This window comes from Phaeoacremonium minimum (genome assembly GCF_000392275.1).
Source record: "Phaeoacremonium minimum UCRPA7 unplaced genomic scaffold PA7_03_scaffold_496, whole genome shotgun sequence".
Classification (NCBI taxonomy): Eukaryota; Fungi; Ascomycota; class Sordariomycetes; order Togniniales; family Togniniaceae; genus Phaeoacremonium; species Phaeoacremonium minimum.
Genome location: NW_006921398.1, coordinates 682,784 through 704,222, shown reverse-complemented (window position 1 = coordinate 704,222; position 21,439 = coordinate 682,784). Strand labels below are relative to the sequence as shown.

The 21,439-nt window shown below is 51.7% G+C and overlaps 5 protein-coding genes across 5 annotated transcripts; 1 reads left to right on the top strand and 4 right to left on the bottom strand.

The window, feature by feature from the left end:
• Positions 1-3,723: 3,723 nt before the first annotated feature.
• UCRPA7_6914 (putative duf250 domain membrane protein) lies at positions 3,724-4,559 on the bottom strand (the record flags this gene model as incomplete). The annotated part of the gene is made up of 2 exons (XM_007919449.1): positions 3,724-4,497; positions 4,551-4,559. 2 exons carry the CDS (start codon positions 4,557-4,559, stop codon positions 3,724-3,726), a joined length of 783 nt encoding a protein of 260 aa, XP_007917640.1.
• Positions 4,560-7,939: 3,380 nt separating this feature from the next.
• On the top strand, positions 7,940-9,210 carry UCRPA7_6913 (putative glycosyl transferase family 17 protein; the record flags this gene model as incomplete). Its single annotated transcript, XM_007919448.1, has 2 exons — positions 7,940-8,907; positions 9,048-9,210. The coding sequence occupies 2 exons, from the start codon at positions 7,940-7,942 to the stop codon at positions 9,208-9,210; spliced, it is 1,131 nt and encodes a 376-aa protein (XP_007917639.1).
• A 450-nt stretch (positions 9,211-9,660) lies between these two features.
• Positions 9,661-11,607, bottom strand: UCRPA7_6912 (putative ubiquitin carboxyl-terminal hydrolase protein; the record flags this gene model as incomplete). Its single annotated transcript, XM_007919447.1, has 1 exon — positions 9,661-11,607. The coding sequence occupies one exon, from the start codon at positions 11,605-11,607 to the stop codon at positions 9,661-9,663; it is 1,947 nt and encodes a 648-aa protein (XP_007917638.1).
• Positions 11,608-12,579: 972 nt separating this feature from the next.
• UCRPA7_6911 (putative matrix aaa protease map-1 protein) lies at positions 12,580-15,563 on the bottom strand (the record flags this gene model as incomplete). The annotated part of the gene is made up of 3 exons (XM_007919446.1): positions 12,580-13,376; positions 13,427-15,152; positions 15,540-15,563. 3 exons carry the CDS (start codon positions 15,561-15,563, stop codon positions 12,580-12,582), a joined length of 2,547 nt encoding a protein of 848 aa, XP_007917637.1.
• A 900-nt stretch (positions 15,564-16,463) lies between these two features.
• UCRPA7_6910 (putative fungal specific transcription factor domain-containing protein) lies at positions 16,464-19,035 on the bottom strand (the record flags this gene model as incomplete). Its single annotated transcript, XM_007919445.1, has 7 exons — positions 16,464-16,537; positions 16,603-16,889; positions 16,938-18,174; positions 18,224-18,544; positions 18,645-18,709; positions 18,763-18,890; positions 18,970-19,035. 7 exons carry the CDS (start codon positions 19,033-19,035, stop codon positions 16,464-16,466), a joined length of 2,178 nt encoding a protein of 725 aa, XP_007917636.1.
• Positions 19,036-21,439: the final 2,404 nt, after the last annotated feature.

Here is a 21,439-nt window from a genome sequence, read left to right as displayed (position 1 = left end):
AGGCTGGCGAGACCCAAATGGCCAGTTTGTGCTTCTGATGTTGCATGTTAGATACATATTTGGTCGCTGGTTCAGCTTTCCACCCACCAAGCGGTATGTCAACACTGGGCCCGATTGAGGCTGATAGTGTCAGAACAAGTTTGTTAAGTTTTCTATCAAGTATTCTGATAGTAACTTACTCACTATCTGGTCAGTTACATCAATTCTTGAATTCGCCAAGTCTCGGTCCATTGCTCTATGCTCCTGATTGCCGTCGACGAAGGAAGAGAGTCCTCCAAACTCCGCAACGCTGAGCTGCGTGAAAGTGTCCGGCATAGCTGTCCAATGTTGTTATGTGATTTACAGCCGCGCACGGCAATGAAATCTAAACTGTAGGCACCATGTCCTTCATATACACGAGATCTGAAAGATGGGGCTGGAATTGCTAGCGTCCAAAGTGTTCTTTTGGGCAGATCAGGCTGTGTGTGAATGCACCAGTGCCACACGGGGATGTGTGCAAATATCATTTGCTGAGAATCACAGGCATTTCAAAGCCGCCAAGTCAACATTCCGGCCGCAGTCCCGGCAGTGACAAGCACACCTTCGCCCTTCGATGCGTGCCAGACATTGCAAGAAGCCTAACTAGATATTACCATGCAAGTAAGAAGTGTCTAAGCTTTTCTCAGTAAGGCTTTCTTAGGCTGACTCATGAATCGGCGAGGCCTCAGATTTTGCATCAGACGATGCTTTGATATCGCCAGGTCGAAACCCAACGAAAGATCACAGTCTTTCTCATCCCGAGTTCTAATTGACAATCAATATCCGGTGAGATGCTTGTCTGACAGCACGGAATACATTGAGTCTGTGTTACTCTCATGCTGATCACTGCAACGGTGCTCAAGGGTCGCCGCATTCCAATATATCCTTACCTCTGTTGGTCGTATCATCGCTTACAGTAACTTGATTCGGTGATCACTTCTGTTAGTGACGAGGCTGGACACCCCGCGAGACCTATTGCAATCCCATGTAGTGGTCAAGGGCCGGCTCAGATCCTTGCGATTTTCAAAAACCAAGATTGAAAAGTCATGAGACATGCTCTGTGATTAGGCGTGGCTATCGTTTCCTTGAAGGCGAATATATATAGTTGAGAGAAGGAGAAAAAAAGGTAGGTAGGTGATACCTAGTAAGGCACGTGCCTCCACCACTTCCACTTGAGTGCGACTGCTAGCCACAAGGCCTGTGGACCGATGATATTTTGAACACCTCATTAAGCTTAATCGCTCAATATCTTTACAACCAGTCATAAAATAATTGAATTAAAACAGTGTGCATTGTATATTCTTTGTTAATCCATGAACGCTGTTTTTAGCCAAATTGAATGAAAAGGTGAGGCTTTCCTGATTGATTTACTGGGATTCTGCATTACTAAATCAGGCAAGGCATGTCTGTGTCACCCTAACTAACACTTATTGGTGGTAGCCAAACCAGGATTTGTTAGCGGCTAGTTGGGAGGTCACTTGGCTGGCGGTCTCACATTCACCAAGAGCGAATTATCCAATTAAGCAGGTGAGTTTCGTGGGGCGGTTTGCATTTCCCACCATCACTTTTAAATGACGACGCTCGACGACGTGCTATCACGACTGTCATAGCGAGTTGATCTTACACCCGAACTCAACCTTCAAACGATGTCCGCCACAGCAAACACGCAATCGCCCTCCACTAGAACTATTGCCGTCATCATGAGAAGCGTGTTCTTTATTCTTGGCTTCTTGGGATAATGAATAATTGAATGCGAAGGTGCACAGTCAATTCGACGAAGAGAAAATGGCGGCTCGAAATCGCAACTTGGTCCTGTGGGTGAGAAGTGAGGCTAGAGTCGGTGAGAATCATCGCGATCCTAAATTTTTGGATACCTCCTAACTTAGAATGGTAAAGACCACAAGTAATCGCAGATGCCATGCTCGAGTTATAGTGGTTCCTCAATCCTGCCTAGTACAGAGTTTCTCTTGCCTCCCGACCCCAAAGCAAAGTGGTTCGATCCATGTCAAGTCTAAATAGCTTTGTCGGCATGCTGGGGGGAAAAATGAATGCATTGGGATGGGGTGATTGAGCATCTCAAATCATCTGGAGATGTAGAGGGTTGTGGTCCTACTTCTCGTCGGTTCTAGCATCTCCGAGTGGAGGCTGAAATCGCAGTGGCCACAAACTCTTAATTCACGAAGATTGGGTTATTAGCCTTCTTTCTTAATGCCACTTGGACCAAGACCAAATCACTCGAGGTCTTGGAACCCGTGGGTAAAACATTACACCATATCAGCGCCTTTGATGGTGGTCACTATCGAGCATTCCTGCTACGACTAAAGACTGACAGCTGGGTTGAACCTCATTTTGTCCTCGAGAAATTGCAAGGCACAGCTACTGAACAAAAATTATTCGCATTACAATGGCCTTGCCGGCTGCTACCTGTCACAGTGGAGGCAAGGTTTGGACAGCGAAGGAAGCTGTACCCACGTTCTCTGAATCTGGGGTCGCTGGACGATATGCTTTACCTTGAGACAAAAAAAGGCATTCATAAAGACGAGTGTTCCCTAACGGCCCATGGACAATCGGAAATCTCTGCCATGCATGGGTGTGATCACCTATGTTGCTCCCAATTGCCAAACGGTGTATGGCAAGGATAGCCCAGCACTGATAAGCATTCCTCAAGTTTCCTCCGCTTTCTTCTGCTGTGAGGTCTTAACCACCTCAGTTGCTGCTTCTCTTCCTTCCTTATCGTTTCTTCTCCCCTTTCCCCGTGTATTCGCCAGCGCTACTTTGTTTGCAAGCCATGGCCCCTAGAGAGGCAAAGAAAGGGAAAGCAAAGGGGAAAGGGATACTTGTGATCTTACCAAAACCAACGCCGAAGCCACCGCCAAAGCCAGCATCCTAACTCGTGCCGAAGATCTAGCTTTCTAGACTTCACCTAGTGGTCTGCACTAGTCATGACGTACGTTTTGCCGAATCCTTCATTACGGAGAGGTTGCAGACGTCCGAAATCCAAGCCAGAGCGTGCTGACAGCAAGTACAGTGCCCGTTCTCATTCTCATTATATATCGCGATATCATCCATTCGACTTGTCCCGTATTCCGGCTGTCCTGTCTGGAAGCATGCCAGGCCCCTCACCGACACCTCTCTGGGATTGTATAGATTCCGGCAGCCAAGGAAAGTAAGGCGGTCGAAAGAGCTTTTCCGGTATCTGTGGATCGTTGGAGGCCAACAGAGTATTTCTGGATCGAAAAGTCAAGACTGTCATTACCTATCCGAATAAAAGAAAGCTTTGTCCTTGCGCCCTTCCCTTGATGCTTGCCTCTTCAATGTGATCAGGCTCATTGAGTGTGGATCCCCACCTGCTGTGGCTTAGTCAGCTGGACCAATTCTACTGAGCGGAGCCTCCACTCTGACAAGCTTGCCGCTGAGATTCCAAGTAGAGTTACAGAGTATCAGAACATGTGGTATAATGGGCAATCTTGTCACCATTCAGTACTAATATTTTTTCAGGGTCTATCCTATGTTAGATGCACTGACTGTACTCTCGGAGTCTTGACTCCATCATGTCCCGCCATATGTAGAATACCACCTTCTGACCGATGACCCAAATCCTGATAACGCCTTTGCTCCATGATTCTCTTCTTATTTAATGTACCAAGACAAGTGTCATAACAAACCCAACCCAATCGCGCACAGGAGGACATCTGGGACCGACCCCTACGACGCCCGCGCAGAAACCTGTACTGAATCCGAGCCGCTGTACAAGAAACCACCAATGAGAAGTGCGCCGATGAAGAAGGCGAGGACCATCATGATCGTCCGCTTGACGAGGGGTGAAAGGCGGCTCTCGTCGAGTGAAGGCGACTCCCACATATTTTTTGCCCACGTGCCGGCGCCTTGCGAGAGCGTCATGATCTGCTCCCAACCTAGAGAATAATAGACTAGGCCGCCAAGTGCGATCATGTATCCGAAGAGCTGGAGAGCCGTGATCGATGTTCCCCATATCATTACACCGGCAACAATTAGGAGAATGTTCTTTAAGATGCCCGTCAACGTCATCACAAGGCCGCTGGTCTTCCCAATCAGGAAGACGCTCGAGACATTGAGCATGAAGGCAACGGCTGCGTTGAGCAGTAGGATGCCCATTCCCGTCTGGTAGAGGTCCTCCCATTCAAACTTGCTGGCCTCGCTCAGCCAGGCCACGATGAAGTTCATCACAGCACAGACTGGTGCGTAGTAGTAGAGGCTGACAAGGGGGTCCATCCCCTGACCTTCCTCAGAGAGCATGACCTGGATCATCACAAGCCTCATAGCCTCGAAAACGATGCCGCCAACTTGGAAGATGAAGCCCATCCAGCTGAATGCAATCTCACCAACACTGGCTAGGCCAACACCAAATACGATGATCATGACATTGAGAAATGTCTTCACACTAGGATTTGCTACGCCCCAAATCCAGCTGCAGATCAACACGGCTACTGGTGCTGCGGCCTTTTTACATGTCAGCGAGAAGAGAAAACAACATGAGCCACCGGGGCACGCACCTTGAGCATCTGGATGAAGGGGACGCTGAGATATAAGTAGACAAGATTGCTGCACACCAAGCTGCCGCTATAGAGGAGCCCGATGGGCATGACAGCACGTAGGTAAACGCGACCTGTCATTTTAACATTCTTGCGGCCATCAAGGAGCTTTGTCGTCCGGGCCAGGATCTGAGTTACTATAGCCGCAAAGACCAGGTGCCAGCAAGTCAGAATCACGGCTGCAACATGGGTTAGCAGATATAATTCCACATTTGGGGAATCAAGGTTGACCCACGATAACCTATAATGAGAGGTTAGTAAGAAAGGTACATGTAAAGAATGAGACGAGAGGAAAACGTACGGAAGCCGGCAGTATCAAGTAGCCACTTATTAAAAAGGATGGTGAGGTTTGAGAAGAAGATCCAGCTCCTTTACGAAGGGAGAAGTCAGCATCAAGCGATCTATCAGTTAGGAGGAAATATCTTACGCAATGTAGAACGCTGGATGCAGAGGTGGGCCAGCAGGAGGCGAATGCTTCTCGGTCACTGGAAGACTGGACCCGGACATGATGCCTGCGATGCGTCCCTGACAGGGGGCGGAAACCCCGGGGGAAAGGTGCAGAGGACGGGACAGTCGCCGAGGCGGCGGGTAGCTATCAGGCCGGGGCAAGAGCTGTGTAGGGAATGAGAGCTGCTCCGGCGCGGGTCAATGGCAAACACGAAGGAAAGAACGACTGTCGTTGGCGTTGGGCGAGGTAGGAAATGCAGATATCCAAGGAAAGAACAAAGGCTGCGCGTCGTCGTCGTGGATTGGTGAAGTATCCTTTTGAACAGGTAGGCGCTACTCGTCAGCTCGCCGCGTTCTGGACACTACTGCCAAAGTAAATTCGCGGTCGCCTGGAAGGGAGAGCTAAGCCTTGCGGGCCCCTCCCTTGCGTCCTGCTAGTGAAGCTTAACGCGGTCGATCTTGAGAAAGCTGCCGGTCGCGAATGATCTCACAATGGTCGTCTACGTGAATGTCGAAACTCGCAAGATGGGAAGTCGCGAAGTGAAAAGACGAAGATGCAGAGTTGAATTGGAAAGTTCGACCGACACGAGGGTGCTCACACAAATGAATAGCTGCCGCCTGGTAGAAGGAAGGAGCTGTGCAAGTGGCTTTGCAGCTGATCGCTCGCTCTTTTAACTAACTGTCCTAGCAGAATGCCTTAGCATGTGGGCATGCTGCTGGGGCTATTGAGTGGGTTTTGCGTGACTAAAGGAAGGCAGGGTGAGGTAAGGAAACGGCAGATCAGCGAGCTGGCTGTGTTATGCTGGGCAATCTGGGCCTATTTGGGAAGCCCCTCATCAGGGGCAACTTGCTGAAAAGGCAGCACTGGACAATGCACCTAACCTTAAACTAATACAAAGTTGAATCTGTGTGCATCCGAACCACGATGTCGGTTAGCGTCAGGTACGGATTGAGCTTCATTTCTCCTCCTTGCCTTCTTTTCACCCTGCAAAAGATATGATGTTTGATTTCCTGACTGCATGGAAGGGGGGGCCGGCCAGTGGACGAGTCTTGGGCTGCACGTGCTGGAGCTCGTATGATTCATTACTCGACGATATTCCGCAGCACAAGACAATTCGCCCTGCTGATTGATCGATCGATGTCTGCCTGCCCGACGGGGAGGATCAAATACGAGCTTTCCCACCAAGCAACCCCCGGATTCATCAGGGGTGGATCGCCGCCAGGGTGCACGATTAAAATTGCCCCGCGAGCACAGCGACACCACACTAACTGCCTTCCCGGTTAGAGCCGCAGCTTTCATCACTCAAGAAACATTAAGCTGGTGCTGTACAATATGGACCGAGGACATGGGAGGCGCTCTGAAAATAGCATGCGCTCTAGACCACCTTGGACTTCGCCAATGCACCCCAAGACTGTGAGAGTACGCAGTAGGCCATCGGCCACCAAGCGGGGAGGTTAAGCTACCACGGCTACCTTTCCGACACTGCCAGTTGCGGTTCCTTTCCGAGCGCACTCGAGGCATGCCAGACCAAATGTAGAAAGCTCGAGATGTCATCCTCCGTCCTTTTTCGGCCCTCGGGAGCGTGCCAACGGCCTTGCAGGAACCAGGTGGGCAGACGTCAGTTGGGCGAAAGATAACGACTGCCTGGAAGATCAACAGCACACGATGGCGGACCGTTGCTCCTGTCATGCATCACGAAGGAAGCGCTGCGTTGCCAGCCCGAGCGTTCCGCTGTCCTATTTCTTTCTATTGGCTTGCAGCGAAATGGTTGTTTGAGGTGGTGTGTTCGTTTCCCGTCCTCTTTCCACGGATGGAATTCGGTACCCTGGAACGTCATTTCGCTTTGGACCCTAGGATAGGTCGATGACAGCGAGCTGGTTAAGGTTGTCTCGGTAGGCCGCATGGGTTGGGGTCGCGGCGACTGACAGGGCCCTTTCTATCTGTTCCATTTCTCCACCGCTCGCCAACAAGATCGTGGGCAGAGCTTGTCTGATTTTAAGCCCTACGAGAGACAATCTGCCTCCGATACAGTGCACGTGTAACACAAGAACCCTCTCGATGCTGGTAAGGATATGCTGTGAACCGTTTGGCAGTGAGAGCCAAGGAACAGGAAAGCAATACTGCGCACGTCCCGTGTGCGGTACAGGCTCTGTCGGCGGCTTCAACCACCTAGGATTGGGACATAATCTTAGTTACACCAGCTCGTGGACTCGGCCTGAGTGGTCTCCTCTTGCCAATACACTCCACCCCTTCGATTCGGACACTCGCAGACATCCCTACTACATCATGGCGCTATATGGCCCGATTCTGCTTGGCTCATCTTTGGGACTACGCGGAGCTGAACTCAATTTGCACTGGGCCGAGCTTGGCTCACTGATGTTCGGTTCAGGATACGAGAACCTCATGCGCTCTTTTTGGTCGTCTACACCTTATGTCACATTTGTGGCTGTGAGCAAGTGCGCTGTATACTTTTAGTTAACTGCTTCTTTCCAGCTCCGGTCCTTCGAAGAACGACTCGGACATGATGGTAAGGAGTGTCGTGATCGGGTTTGGGCCGTGGGCTGGCAGGCGCCTCGCCACTCTTGTTGAAGTGATATGTATGCAATGTACACCTTTGGCTAGGCTGATGCTCTTCGGAGATGATTCTTTCCTTGCTGACAGCCTGCCCCAGATCCTTCAGAGCTCACGAAATGCCTGAGACCAATGTTTTTCAGTTAGGCTTTTGTCCCTTCCCAGCCGTATTCTTTAGTGTTTCTCAGATCCCGGGCTCTATACAAGCCAATACTGATTCCCCACTGCCGACTGTCTTTGTAGACTTGCGTGCAAAGCTCTCTTTATTTTCTCTCTGCCGCTATTTCTCTCTCTTTCCTCTACATGTGTTGCCCTTTAAAACTCTCCAGCCATGTATAAGGCTCTTGCCAACCATCAGATCAAGTTTCTAGCAGCCGCCAGTGCCCTGGTGCTAATATGGTTCTTCTATCTACATGGCCTGCCTGGTGACGGTTATCTCTCCGGGTTCCCAAATCTACAGTCAGGAGCAGTCCCGAAGACTCATCATGGCGCAGGCGGTATCGAAGGGCTGCATCCAGATGTCCTGGATCTTGATGCCGCTCAGCAACTCTGTTCCAACTTCCGCTTACCGGCTTTTCCCCGTGACCGTGTCAGGGAACGGAAGGTCTACGATCTGCTGCTCATCAATACGGAGATAGAGCTGCTCGAAATACGTCTAGGTCAGATGGCCCCCTATATTGATTATTTCATAATTCTCGAGTCCGACCGTACCTTCACGGACAAGCAAAAGCCGCTCTACGTAGAGGAGAACTGGGATCTCTTCAAACCATATCACAAGCAGATGATACGTCGAACGATGGATCTCACAACTGGCGATTTCCAGAATGCGTGGAACCGAGAGTCGGCATCGCGCAATGCCATGTTCAGCCAGGTGGTCCCCTTCCTCACAGGCGACCAGGAAGCGCACGAGGACGATGTCCTCCTCGTCTCAGACGTCGACGAGCTTTTCAAGCCGGCAACAGTCCAGGTTCTACGCAACTGCAATGCTCCGCAGCGTGTGACTGCGAGTTCCAAGCTGATGTACTACAGCTATCAATGGCTCAGCAATGCGAACTGGGACCATCCACAGGCGACAGTATACCGCGGTGAGAAGGGCAAGGACACGGTGTTGCCGGATGACCTGCGCCACAACGCCGGGGACTATAAGTTCTTCGAGGGAGCATGGCATTGTAGTTACTGCTTTAGCACAATCAAGGAATTGGCCGGCAAGATCACGAGCTTCTCGCACACAGAGATGGACAAGCCCGAGTTCAAAGATCCGAAGAGGGTATTAGAGCGTGTGCGAAATGGCATTGATGCGTAAGTCACCCATGCAATTCCTTACAGTGTCTTTGCTTTTTGTGATATTGGCCCTTGAAACTTGTTTGAGTTTCTAGTCTTATAAGCTTTTACTTTCAGGAGGCATAGCGTTGATACTAACCTCGACCCTTTTCCTACAGATTCGACCGTGCCAATTGCACCCGTGTCGAACACAATAGGGATGTTCCAGATTTCTTACTCGCCAACTCCGAGAAGTACGCTTACATGCTTGATCGCGATCCGCCAAACGCCAACTTTAGGGACATTGATGCCTCCAAGGGAATAGACAGCACAACGGCATAACATGATCCAGATTGCAGTGATCCCATCAATTAGATCACAATCCACGCCGTCAAAAAACTGCCCTTTCACAAAGTTTTCGTATAGAATACGATAGTGTAGGTCGGGTGGGTTGGACGAGGTCTTCACCTGTTGGGGCTGGACCAGGGGCTAAGGGGGTTGGCGTTCTCGACAATGTTTAGAGAGGATAGAGTGGGCTTGCTAGGCCTGTGATACCAGGGAGATCCCACATTCGCGGGCTACTCTCATGTGATACAGTAGGTTTCGGGATATTAGAAGAACAATAGTGAATTTAGTTCTGTTTGGTATATCCATCAATGAAGGACCCGTATGCCCCTTTCGCACACATTATGTGTTGAATAAGGGCCCATAACACCAGCGCTATGCAAAACAAACATAACCGTCAGATCCCATGATGAGGTGTTCCTTACTACTTTATTACCACTCATCGAATCATAAGCTCTTTGCTTCAGAGCCTTCGGCAGGATCCTCCATCGAATCAACATATTCATCAAGTCCGTCATCCCCATGGGGTAGCGGCACGTTTTGGGCTATTTTCAGAGTCTCTTCCACTTGTGCCGTACTATCTTGAGCTGGTGACCCCTGGACATTTCCGCCCTCTGTAGTGTCGACATCGATATTCGCGGACGTGATAGGTGCAATTTCATTTGTGGATGGCTCTTTCGATGTTGGCTCCGTTACGACATCGACTTCGGAAGTCAGAACAGAATTCGGGTCTACGCAATCATAAAACAGCATGAAGACGCCGCCCTGAGCAAGGACCGTTTCCTCAGTGACCGGAGTCACGTCCTGGTCAGAAAGGCGCCACCACTGAGAACCAGTCTGTGGGTCTTCGTCTGGTGTCTCCACTGCGTCAAGGAACTGGTCTTCATCTCCGGGTTCTTTCTCGTGGATGCTGGAAACATCATCGGAATGCTCCTCGGGGGCCAACTGAGCTGGCTGATTAGATTTCTCCAGGCCACCGTTCTCCTCCCTTACGGCGGAAGCTCGGGGATGTTTTCTGTAACAAATATAGTGGCCGTTTTCGTGCCTCCCGTAATGCGTGACAACTGCTCGAAGCTCATATATAGGGCCGGTGATCTTAGACGGGTGGAGATCCCCAGCTACCATTGAAGCCGTCGGGTCTAGTAGCCACTCCTCTTCGCCCTTCACGGCGCTAGATGATTTCTCGTCGAGTATCTCTGCCTTGTCGCCACCAGTCTGCGAAGTCAGAGCATCCGCGCTGCCGAGGCACCAAGGACCCAGGTCCAGGGTCATTGGGAAGCGAACTCCAGCCAAGTTCTTGAACATGTGGCCGGTCGTCTCGTCAAAGACAGACCGGTTCATATGGATCGCCAAGCTCTGGGGAGGTCGAGCAATAACGGCTTGTTTTGTCTTTGTAGAGTTCACGCGTGACTGCGGTGTTATCTTGCAGGCCTTCAACGTTTTATCGTCGAAATCTTCCTCCTCCAAAGCAGCCTCAATGGCTTCTAGTCTTGCGTGGGGCTCTGGAAAGTCTGAGTCTGGACATCCAGCCTTTCGACTTCTTTCGATAATGGTGTTTAAAAGGTTGCGGTACTTGAGTAGCGTGCACTTGGTGCATTCGACACCCTGGATAGACTCGACTTGTACATAGCTGTCCAACCGCTCGTAGAGGTCAAATTCAGTCCTGTGCATGCCCAGATTGAGAGTCAGGCAGTTGAACGGGATCATCGACAAGCCCTCAGAGTATCCACAAGCAACACATGCGACACGCTGCGCTAGAAGCCCCTCGAGGGGGTTTCGGACAATCTGTATGTCGGTCGCCCCCTTCGAGATCGTCGATAGACTTTGATACCCGCTGTCATCACTATGCTGGCTGGCATTGGTGTCGTCTCTCGAGTTGTCGCTCTCGAATCCGGTGGGCCGTCGCAGGGCTTTCGTAGTCTTCGACGCCTCCTTGTCAATCTCGTCCAGCAACTTGGAGAAGTACTCCTGCGCATCCTGCTGTTGCCACGAGCTCATGTTCTTAAGTACTGCCGGCGTCCACAGTGTCTTTCCGTTATTCGATATGTGATTCAGGTCGGCGACCAGATCACGCAGCGTCTCCGTGGTATCTGTCTTGATCCGGGCAGCGCTGCCATCTATCGCGAGCCGAGACAGAAACGCCGGGAGCGGCTTGAGCGATGCGAGGCCCTGTAATATACTGTTCTGGTAGCAAGAGTTGTCCCAGTTCCCCAGCCCAGCCGGCTGGCTGAGGGCACCCTTAAACCCTAGCGCGCCGGAGAAGCCATTTGACAGAGTTCGTCGGCCAGCTTGCGACACCGATGCCACGATGCCGCCGGGCCTATCAAGCCCAAGAATCCGCCTCATGACATCGCTCTTGGCCGCATGTGTGGTAGGTTCCGAAGAAGAGACCATTGGAAGGGGGAACAGCGGAGGGTTAACCCAGTTATCAACCGCATACAGGAGAGGCGCCGGGATCACGAATACGATGGCATCCCAGAGGAGCTCAGCGGGCGAAGCCAATCGGCGACCGCGGGACGCAGCGTGATTCACGGCAACCTGGTATAGGATCGTGCACAATAAGATAATAAGAGGGACCAGGACGCCGGGCTGGCTCACTCGATCCCAAAGCGGGTTGTCGATGTGGTATGTTCGATAAGGGACAGGGTCGTGGAACGGATCGACGCGCCTCAAATTCCTTGAGGTCGAGGAGCTCATCCTGGGAGGAGCAACGTTGCGGAAGCGCTCGATACAGTCGAATAGTTAGGGGTGCTCAGTTCTCGTGAAAGTGGCTTCAGGCAAGGCATCGAGTCTTGGAGAGCGCTTGGTCGCGTGCAGCCATAGCCAGAAAATGCGGATGACTTCTTCCCGTGTGATTGAGATTGTTCCAGGGAGGTGTACGTGGGGCATGGTGCCTCGAGGGTTGTTACGCATGTGAAGGGCCTCCACTGGGTATATAAGCTAAGGGACCACGGGGGGGCGAAATTTAGCGGTAAGCTGGCATTTAGCTATTTGAAAAAAAAAAAACACCATGAATGAATCAGGGGCACCAGCAGAGCCACTCATGTTCATCGTATTGCTACGCAACGCTTCTCAGGGACTACCACAACCCAAGGATTGTATGGCAAACGACTATGCATGCTCATTGGACATAGTAAATGCTCGACAGCCGTCAACCGACCTCGATATCTATTCGTGGTGCCCCATCCGGGCGCGGGTGTCTATCTACCTATACATTGCCATGATATACAAGCTCTTCCCCACTACGGTGGAAGAATGATGTTTGGTGAACGGGCCGATTTTAATAACACATGAATTTTTGAGTTGAGATGAGAGAGCTTGCATGCATGCAGGATGAGTCCACGATGTCCCTCCCCGAAAACGCCATTACCTGTTCTCGACCTCGTGTCTCCGGAAGACAGCTGGCTGAGGCGGGTGTTCCGTCTCATCCGTATTCTCCGTTGGGAACGGCGGAGGTGCGCTCTTGCCGCCATCACCGCTGAAGTACTTTGTGAACTCTTCCTTGTCCTTGAATGGTCTTGGTCCTAGTAGTCGGACCATGTCATCTCTTGTCAGCACCTCCTTCTTGAGCAGCTCCTCGGCAACAAGGCCGATCTCCGTCTTCTTGGAAGTGAGTAGGTCCTTGCATTGTTTGTAAGCCTCGTCGACAATGCGACGCACCTCAGAGTCAATGGTTTGAGACGTTGACTCTGCAAAGGGCTTGTGGAGCTGGTTCTGGTCGTTCTCGAAGTGTAGGGGTCCAAGCTTCTCAGACATACCCCACTGAGTGACCATGGTTGTAGCCATGCGAGTCACTTTCTTGAAGTCATCACTGGCGCCAGTGGTGACTGTGGGGAAGTGGATTTCCTCAGAAACACGGCCGCCGAGCGTCATTGCCATGCGGTCCATGAGTTGCTTGACGTTCATGAGGTAAGCATCACCAGTGGGTAAATATTGCGCATAACCCAAGGCACCCTGACCACGTGGGATGATAGAGACCTTGAGTAGGGGGTCAGCAAACTCGAAATACCAGCCGCAAATTGCATGGCCAGCTTCGTGATATGCGACGGTCCTCTTCTCTTCAGGGCTGAGGACAAGAGACTTCCTCTCGAGACCACCAATGACACGCTCGATAGCCTGTTCGAAGTGTATCATCGTAACAGACTGGGCGTTCGCTCTGGCAGCTACAGACAGTTAGCGAGAAACAGTAAAGGTAGACAGTAGTAGTACGTACCAATAAGTGCGGCTTCGTTGACGCAATTGGCGATATCCGCACCAGCAAAGCCAGGAGTGAGAGCAGCGAGTCTTCCACATAGGTAATCCATGTCTTCGTGCGTGACGATCTTACCCAAGTGTACCCTAAAGATATCCGAACGACCACTCATGGTCGGACGGTCGATGTTGATATGTCGGTCAAAACGACCCGGTCGCATAAGAGCCTTATCCAGAATATCAGGTCTGTTGGTACCAGCGAGCACCACGACCTGTTCTGAGGTGTTGAAACCATCCATCTCCGTAAGAATCTGGTTGAGAGTTGCCTCCCGCTCATCGTTGCCGCCGAATCTAGCACCCTCGCCACGAGATTTGCCAATGGCATCGATCTCGTCAATGAAAATGATACAAGGGGCATTCTTGCGAGCGTTTTGGAAAAGATCTCGTACACGCGACGCGCCTACACCAACAAACATCTCCACAAATTCAGAACCGCTGACACTAAAGAAAGGCACGCCAGACTCGCCAGCAGTAGCCTTGGCGAGTAGGGTTTTACCAGTGCCGGGAGGACCAGACAGGATAGCACCACGAGGGATCTTTGCTCCAAGTCTTTGGAACTTCTCCGGGGACTTGAGGAAGCTCACGAACTCCATGATCTCGAGCTTGGCCTCATCCATACCAGCGACGTCGGAAAACTTGACCTTGACAGCAGTCTCATGATTAAACATCTTGGCCTTGCTCTTGCCGAAGCCAAAGACTCCGCTAGAGCCTCCACCCATGCCACCACCCGTACGTCGAGACATGTACCACAGGAGACCAACAAAGAGCAGGGTGGGGCCGAATGCGAAGACCAAGTTGCCGAACATGCCTTCTGTGGCATAGCTAACAGGTATCCTCTCCGAAGGCGGAATACCGAGCTCGTTCTGTGCCTCCTCTAGCCTCCTCTCAAAGGCGTCGACAGACCCGATTGAGAAGTAGTAGAAGAAGCCAGGCTGTGCGGCAACTGTGTCAGGATACATGGCCTGGGTAGCCTCGCGGTTAAGCTCAACACGGACCCGGTCCTTGAAGACAACCATCTTTTCGACGAGGCCTTTATCCAGGAAGTTCTTGCGAAGCTCTTGCCAGGTGATTTCGCGGGAGCTTTCACCCGGGAACACCATCTTGTAGAAGGGATAAAAGAGTGCAGTAGCAACAGCCCAGGTAGCAAACTCGCTCAGGTCGTAAACCCGAGGGCCACCCTGCTTGCCCTGCTCGCCTTGTCCTTTCGAGCTTCCATCTTGCTGCTGCTGATCCTGTCCTACTCGAGGCTCCTTGGAGTCGAACATGCCAGAGTCCTTTTCCTTCTCTGCCATTCTCTGCGCCAGCTTATGGGCCACCCGAAGTGCATTCATGGAGTCGCCAATGCTCAATCCGTGGGCCATAGCCTTCACCAGCAGATCCTTTAGCTCCTTCGGCGCACCGGTCTTCTTGATCTCCTCCACGACTTCTTGAACCATCTTCCTTTGCGGCTCCGGAGCTAGGTCAAACATCTTCTCAAGAGCTAACAGCTCCTGGTCCGACAACTTGACCCATCCCTCGGGCATCTGTGTCGGCTCCTTGCCAGCTTCGGAGGCATTGACCTTTCCATCTTCAGGTCCTTCTGGTGACGCTTCCTTCTTTACGTCCTTCTGAGCGTCATCCTCGGTCTTCTTCCCATCTTTATCTGTATTGTTCTGTCGTGGCGGCTCCGTCGAGTATAGCCGTCCCTTCTGCACGAGACAGTATGTGGACGGTTGTATTCGAGAGAGACGCGATGCCACTCTGGGATTCGTCCTCGACGAGGAGGCCCGCAGGAACAACGTCGCCGAGCGCGCGAGCTGCCTCGTAGACGGCCGCAGTAGTGTCGTCATTGTGCTGTCTGCTGCCCTGTTCTCGGGCGCGCCTTCGTGGAGACGGATCGAGCGGATGGTATGTTGGAATACACAGCTCTGGAGAAGACGGCCCGCGACACCGTGCTATGTCATTGAAAATGGCCCGTTCTGCAGCCTCACGCATGCAAAGCGCAGTGGTGCTGGGCCCTGCTGAGAAGATGTCGTAGGTAGAGAGTGGTGGCTCGTGTTTTCTGTGCGAAGCAGGTCGAGAATTGCTCAGCAGACATCATGGATGATGGAAATGCGCATGTCAAATCGCCCATGTCGCGCTAATCCTCATTTGGGATAGCAAGGCTTCCACGTGACGCACTCGACTCTAGCGGTGCTTTGGACCCCGAAGATCCGGGACGCTTGCCTTCGGCGACATCGGCGATTATGGCTACAAGCTTGAGACTATGAGAAGAGCGAGTTGGTGATTCATCAAGACTTCGAGTCTTGGCATAGTCACTTCGGCATATCAAAGAGCTTGTAGGTGAATAAAATCTTAGATAACAGACTCGAAACCCTATCGGAGTAGTGATTGCGCCATGCCTTAAGAAACCTAGATGCCGTCTTGAGAAACCCCTGAACTACCTAGGTACACAATGAATACAATCTGCTCTAGGAAGCAATATCAATCCGATTTTCCCATTCCCTGTGACATTAATTTCCCCATGACCCCGAGAATCCCTGATGTGAAGTGGTGGCCGTTTCAATGCATTAGCTCATTTCCACCATAAATCTAAAGTGAAGAGTGCAACAAAAAGTCTCGAGCTTTGACAGAGTACATCCTGCCTGGCTTCAACTGATCACAACTACCTGCCGTTGTTGGGTCGGCCAAAATTCCCGTTCTCAACAGATGGGTAGGAACCGCCACTCATTTCTGCCCAATCCCAGTCGAAACTCATAGGTAAAGCATAAAGATCCTGTGGTAACAGCGGATTTGAGAAAGCGGCGGTCACATTTGGCGGCGATGCCATGTTCGGTATAGGAGGATGGTTGTTCGGGTCATTAATCTGTCCAAAGCCAGTAAAGTCGGCGAAAGATGTAAATTCAGTCGGGTCGTTCATGTTGAAGTCGCTTGACCATCCATTCGGTGCCATGCCCGGTGACGGAGTCTGACTCATACTCGAATTCATTGGGCTATAGCCATTCTGATTCTTGAGTGCATCAGGTCTTGATGGCGGTGAAAGAGTTCCGTTCTTGCTCGACTGATGCGGCGTCGGCGTACTGGTAGTCGCAGTCTGCGGTCTTGGGGTTGGCGCTGTGCTGTTGTTCGATTGTGCCGACGCCCCGGTTGATGTCTGACCCTTATCCTTTGATGCCTGGCTGGGATCGTGATTCCTCTTTTTTCTTCGTCCAGCATTGTCTTTCTCTGCTTTCTCAATGACGACCTTAGCAATTCTTTCAAATTCTGAGCATACGCCCAGCATGCGGTGTACGCCGCCAGTCTCGGCTTCCTGGCCCAACATAGACAGGAAAGTGACGACCAAGTCCATTAGTCTCGTATCAGACCTAGCACGAGGATCCAAAGGATTCTGCAAGATATTGCCAAATAGTGTTACAAGAGCGGATACAGGGAAATACAGGATCATCCTATCTGGATTAGCAAAATCTTCACACTTGAGAATCAATCCTACTTACCAGACGCAGTTGTTATCTCCTTGCGGGATATACTTGAGAAGAGAAATCGACGCTCTGGCTGCTGATGTGCATAGAGCTGCCGAATTAAAAACGCGAGGGTTTAAAGGCTTCGCATTCAAGCCCTGGATGGCAAAATTGGATAGACGGCTCGTCCAGTACCCATGGTGGATCGACATGCGGTGTATCGTAGTCAAACAGTTGTAGTAAGTGAAGTGAAGCATGACAACGTGAAGAATCAAAGGTGTATGAGACGCCTTGATTTCATTCTCGGGGCGGAAATCGATCGGTATCCGGTCTTTCCAGTCTTCGAGCTCTTGATCCAGCTCGCCAATCGTTTGGAGGAGTTCTCCGTCTGACTGTTTCGTGGCCCTGGTAGAGTACAATCTCTTGTACACCCGGCTCTCAATGATGGAGAGCTCGCACATAACTCGGAAAAGATTCATCTTGCCCTTCCCCTCTGCTAGAGGGATGTTGCCAATGTTGTCCTCGGGGTCTGCGTCAGGTAGTTCCACGTTCATATCGTCGTCATCCTGTGCAAAAGGACGCCCGGAACGAAGACATAGATCTTTGTCCAACATGTATGCAATCCAGAACACTCGCTTTCGCTGCTCAATTTCGATGGGGTTGAGATTGAATCCGGTACCTCGCTTGTGCAGACCAATGCTGTGGGACAAGCGAATGGCTGTCGCAATGAGAAGCGATGAAGGCTGAGGATTCGGGGTACCCTGCATGAACAGTGCCATTCCTAGCAATGCCTGAACGCTCAACAGGTCGGTATTGCGCATGCTCAGTTCGGAATAAACGCCCATCGCATTCTTCATATAAGCCCAGGCTTTGTCGTCCTCCTCTTGTGGCACCAGGTTGCTCATCACACGAAGACGGTGCGCGAGAGCGAAGGCAACATTCAAGCTAGCCCACCACCCAGAGCCCTCGTAGGGATCATTGGAGTACTGTCTCTCCGCAAGATGCATAAAGGTAGGCTGGTGGAAAAGCGGAAACATACAATTGAAGTTGTCGAAGTAATCCTTTAGTAAAGACATCGCTTCCTGCTCAGACGGCAACTGTATGAAGATCGGCCGTCTGAAGAGATCGGCGAAGACCTCAGGCTTCCAATTATTCCATTTATGGTCATCAATGGAAACGTGGGAGATCATCTGCTGGAAAGAATTATCACCGGTCTTCTCATTGACCCATTGGATGCCCTTGGGCGAGAAGATAGAAAATCCAGAGGAAGAGCCTGGTTACGTTTAGTCATGGTCAGTTTATGGATATGCTTGATTACATACCGATATACCGAGTTTCGCCAGAATTACTGGTCACCAATGAGCACATCATTTCTGACAGTGCCTCGACCTCTTCTTCGTCTCTCTTGTCTGGGGTAAGTGACTTTCTCTTATCCTTATCTTCCTTGTCTTTACTAGGCTCTGGAGAGGTGAGAGAGCTCTGTGGTGTTGAGGCGTTGCCGTCATGGCCAGACGTTGCCTGCGAGGGAGACGTTGGGGTTGACTGTATAGCCTGTGAGGCTTGCCTTGACTGCTGGTTCTTCTCCGCAAGCTTCTTCTCCAGGGTACCCAGATCTGTGGCGCCATCGTCCTCACCAAGGAGACCTAGGAAAAACCATTAGCACGATGATAGGGGGCCGGTGAGCGCAAAACCGGGAGTGCCGGAGAGCGCCGGGATGGCGAGTTGTCGGCGAGCAGATCTTACCAGATAGCCTTAGAAGACTCTCCATACGACCCAATCTATTCTCAAGACCCTCAATATACTTTGCGCTGTAGCATTGTAAGCTTCTGTCCATAATCCCACGAAGCTACCATATACGCACCCCTTTGGTGGATTTCTCTTCTTCTCGACCTGCGTGAAGACGCATTCTGTCTTATAATTGATGCAGTGCGTGCAAGCCGGTAGCTTGCCGTCGCACTTGATCTTCTTCTTCCTGCACATGTCGCAAGCCTGCGTGCGTTTGGTCTGGTCAGCATGCGCCGGACACGACAAGAGACGCCCGTGCTAGCTAGCCGCGGGGCGAACTCACCCTTGCGATCCTCCTCCTCTTTGCCTCATTGGCGTCATCGAGTAGTCCATTCGGGTCACCGAACATCTGGGCGGTCAAGTCGGGGGGCAGATGCTGCAGCGGCATTCCATCGTGGGTGTAGCCGCCAAAGATCTGCGGCGGTTGGTTTATAAGCGAAGGCGTGGCCATCGACGGCATTTGGAAGCCGGCCATGTGATCCATGGCGCAGAGCTTCTTGCGAGAAGCGCAGTAGCGGTAGTAGAGTAGCTTCGAGACGCAGTTCCGGATAGTCGAGGTCTTGGTCGAGGTTGACGTTGACGTTGAAAGTAGTCGAGGCTGAAGTTGGAAAGGCAAGACTAGTCGAAAGATGCCGCAGTAGGGAGAGTGGTGTTGGTGGTGGTGGTGGTGGTGGTAGTAGTAATATTTAGTAGCAGCAGCAGCAGCAGCAGTAGGAGTGGACGAGGGGGGGTGGTCTGGAGTTGGTTGGGTAGTTGTAGTAGAGTAGAGTAGCGGCGCTGGGGGGGCAGACACAGATAGATGGTGCCGCCGCCGCCGATGGGTGGCAGGTGGGTTTTGTTTGAGATCGAGTCGAATGGGAAAAGCAAGTGCAGGGGGGCGGGGATCTCCTCCTTGGTGCTGCTGCACCACTACCTAGCTCCCTGGGTAGGTACGCTACCGCTACGGAGTAAGTACCTAGGTACTATACTAGACTGGACTGCACTGGACTGTACCTGAAGCATCTGCAACACTAGACTATGCAATAAGGTATCTTCCCACACGCCCATCAGTCCCGACCAACCTTACCACACCCACACCCACACCAGACCACACCACACCACCATCTTTTCGTCTTGACGCCTTCTGTTGGACTGAACTGGGAGTTATTCTTACCGTTGCGGGCGTCCGTCCCACTCTCCGTCCGTCTCGTTAGCGCGTGTCAGGGGGTCTTCATTCGCTCGGGGCCTCCTGTAGCGGGGGGCTGAGCCTGAACATCGGGTTTGGCATGACTCCAGGATCCCGAATAGCATTTCTCAGCAGACAGACAGACAGACACTTGGTCTTAATCAGTCGACGTTGAATTATACTATAGCACCCTCTCTCTATTTCTCTATACGAATGCGAACAGTCGTCCTAACTCCGGCTGTTCGTCCGTTGACAGAGTTGCGACGAGTGCGCAAAGATGAATAGATCTCGGCTCGAGCTGCCTGTCCAGCGTACATGTGTGCGCATCTATCTACACTTCAATGTTCAGCTCAACTAGGAATGACGAGGCGCAAACAGCCACCGTGGGGATCCTGCATTCTGTATCTAAGTTTATCGGCTGCGGTGCAGTGGGAAGAGGGTCACGTAGTACATGACACAGGATGACAACAGTATCCGGCTACCAGCTACCAGAAACCACAATCTCCAAGAGACAAGACACTTCGCATTGCTGCGATTGGTAAGCTGCGCTTGATCGCACATATACTCGTTCAGCTTGATCTAAGGGCCCTGTCAGATGCAGATGAGGCGATATAGGTATGGCTGGATGGCACCGCCAATTGGGCTTGTTGTCTTAGTCTCCGGCTCATGATGACGGTGCTGTGATACACATGCGCCGCTTGATGCTTGACATGCAGCGCTGACAAGAGCCTAAGCAACTCCGCCAACTTCCCAAAGAGGCAACCTTTGCAGAAGCAAGACAGAATGATCTACAGCGAACTCCTAGTCTAGTCTCTCTACTTCAGCAGCCCCTCGAGCCCCTTCCCACCTTACGCGGCCACTCTGCCCTGGGAACTCCTTGGCCTGCTTGGCCTAGATGCGCCCAGAGATACTCGTACTCAGGTACCGGCACCCCTTCCCTCAAGGAACGGTAGCCCAGAACAGGCGTGGTGATACGTTGACTTGGTCTTCGTGCGGCAAATCAGATGCACCGTCGGGCCAGAAGAGAACACCCAGACACCCCGAAGGCCTGGTCGCAAGAGTTGCCTCCAATCAGTCAATCATCTTTGAGGCCCTCCGTTAACAGGCGATCTTACCACACCTCGTCACCTCCCATCAGCAGGGGGGCTTGGACTGGGCAGGCGGGAGGTCATACACGTACTCGTACAGAGAACGTGGGGCTACGAGTGACGCCAGCGCCTCTTGGGGCTGCAGCCATGTAACTGCAAGGACCTTGCACAGACGGCATCTAAGACGACGGCCAATGCAGATGGACGCCTGCGCACCGCACCCGTCCTTTGCGCTCTGGGCCGTCGAACAAGGGACCTTATCGTGTATAACAACGGCAATATGTGCCTTACGATATTGATGAATGGCAAAGCGCTCAGATACAAACTTACTTTTTTAGGTTGGGTAACGGAGGCTCATTTGTTTCACGCCAAGAGACAACATCGAAGCCCCCCGCAATGGGAACAGCCACGGTGCCCTGAAAGTTTTAGACTCCTCTGATAGACTGTGCTTGTCGACTGCTGCAGCGTGCAGAGGTCCTCCTAGCGCGATGAATGAGTCG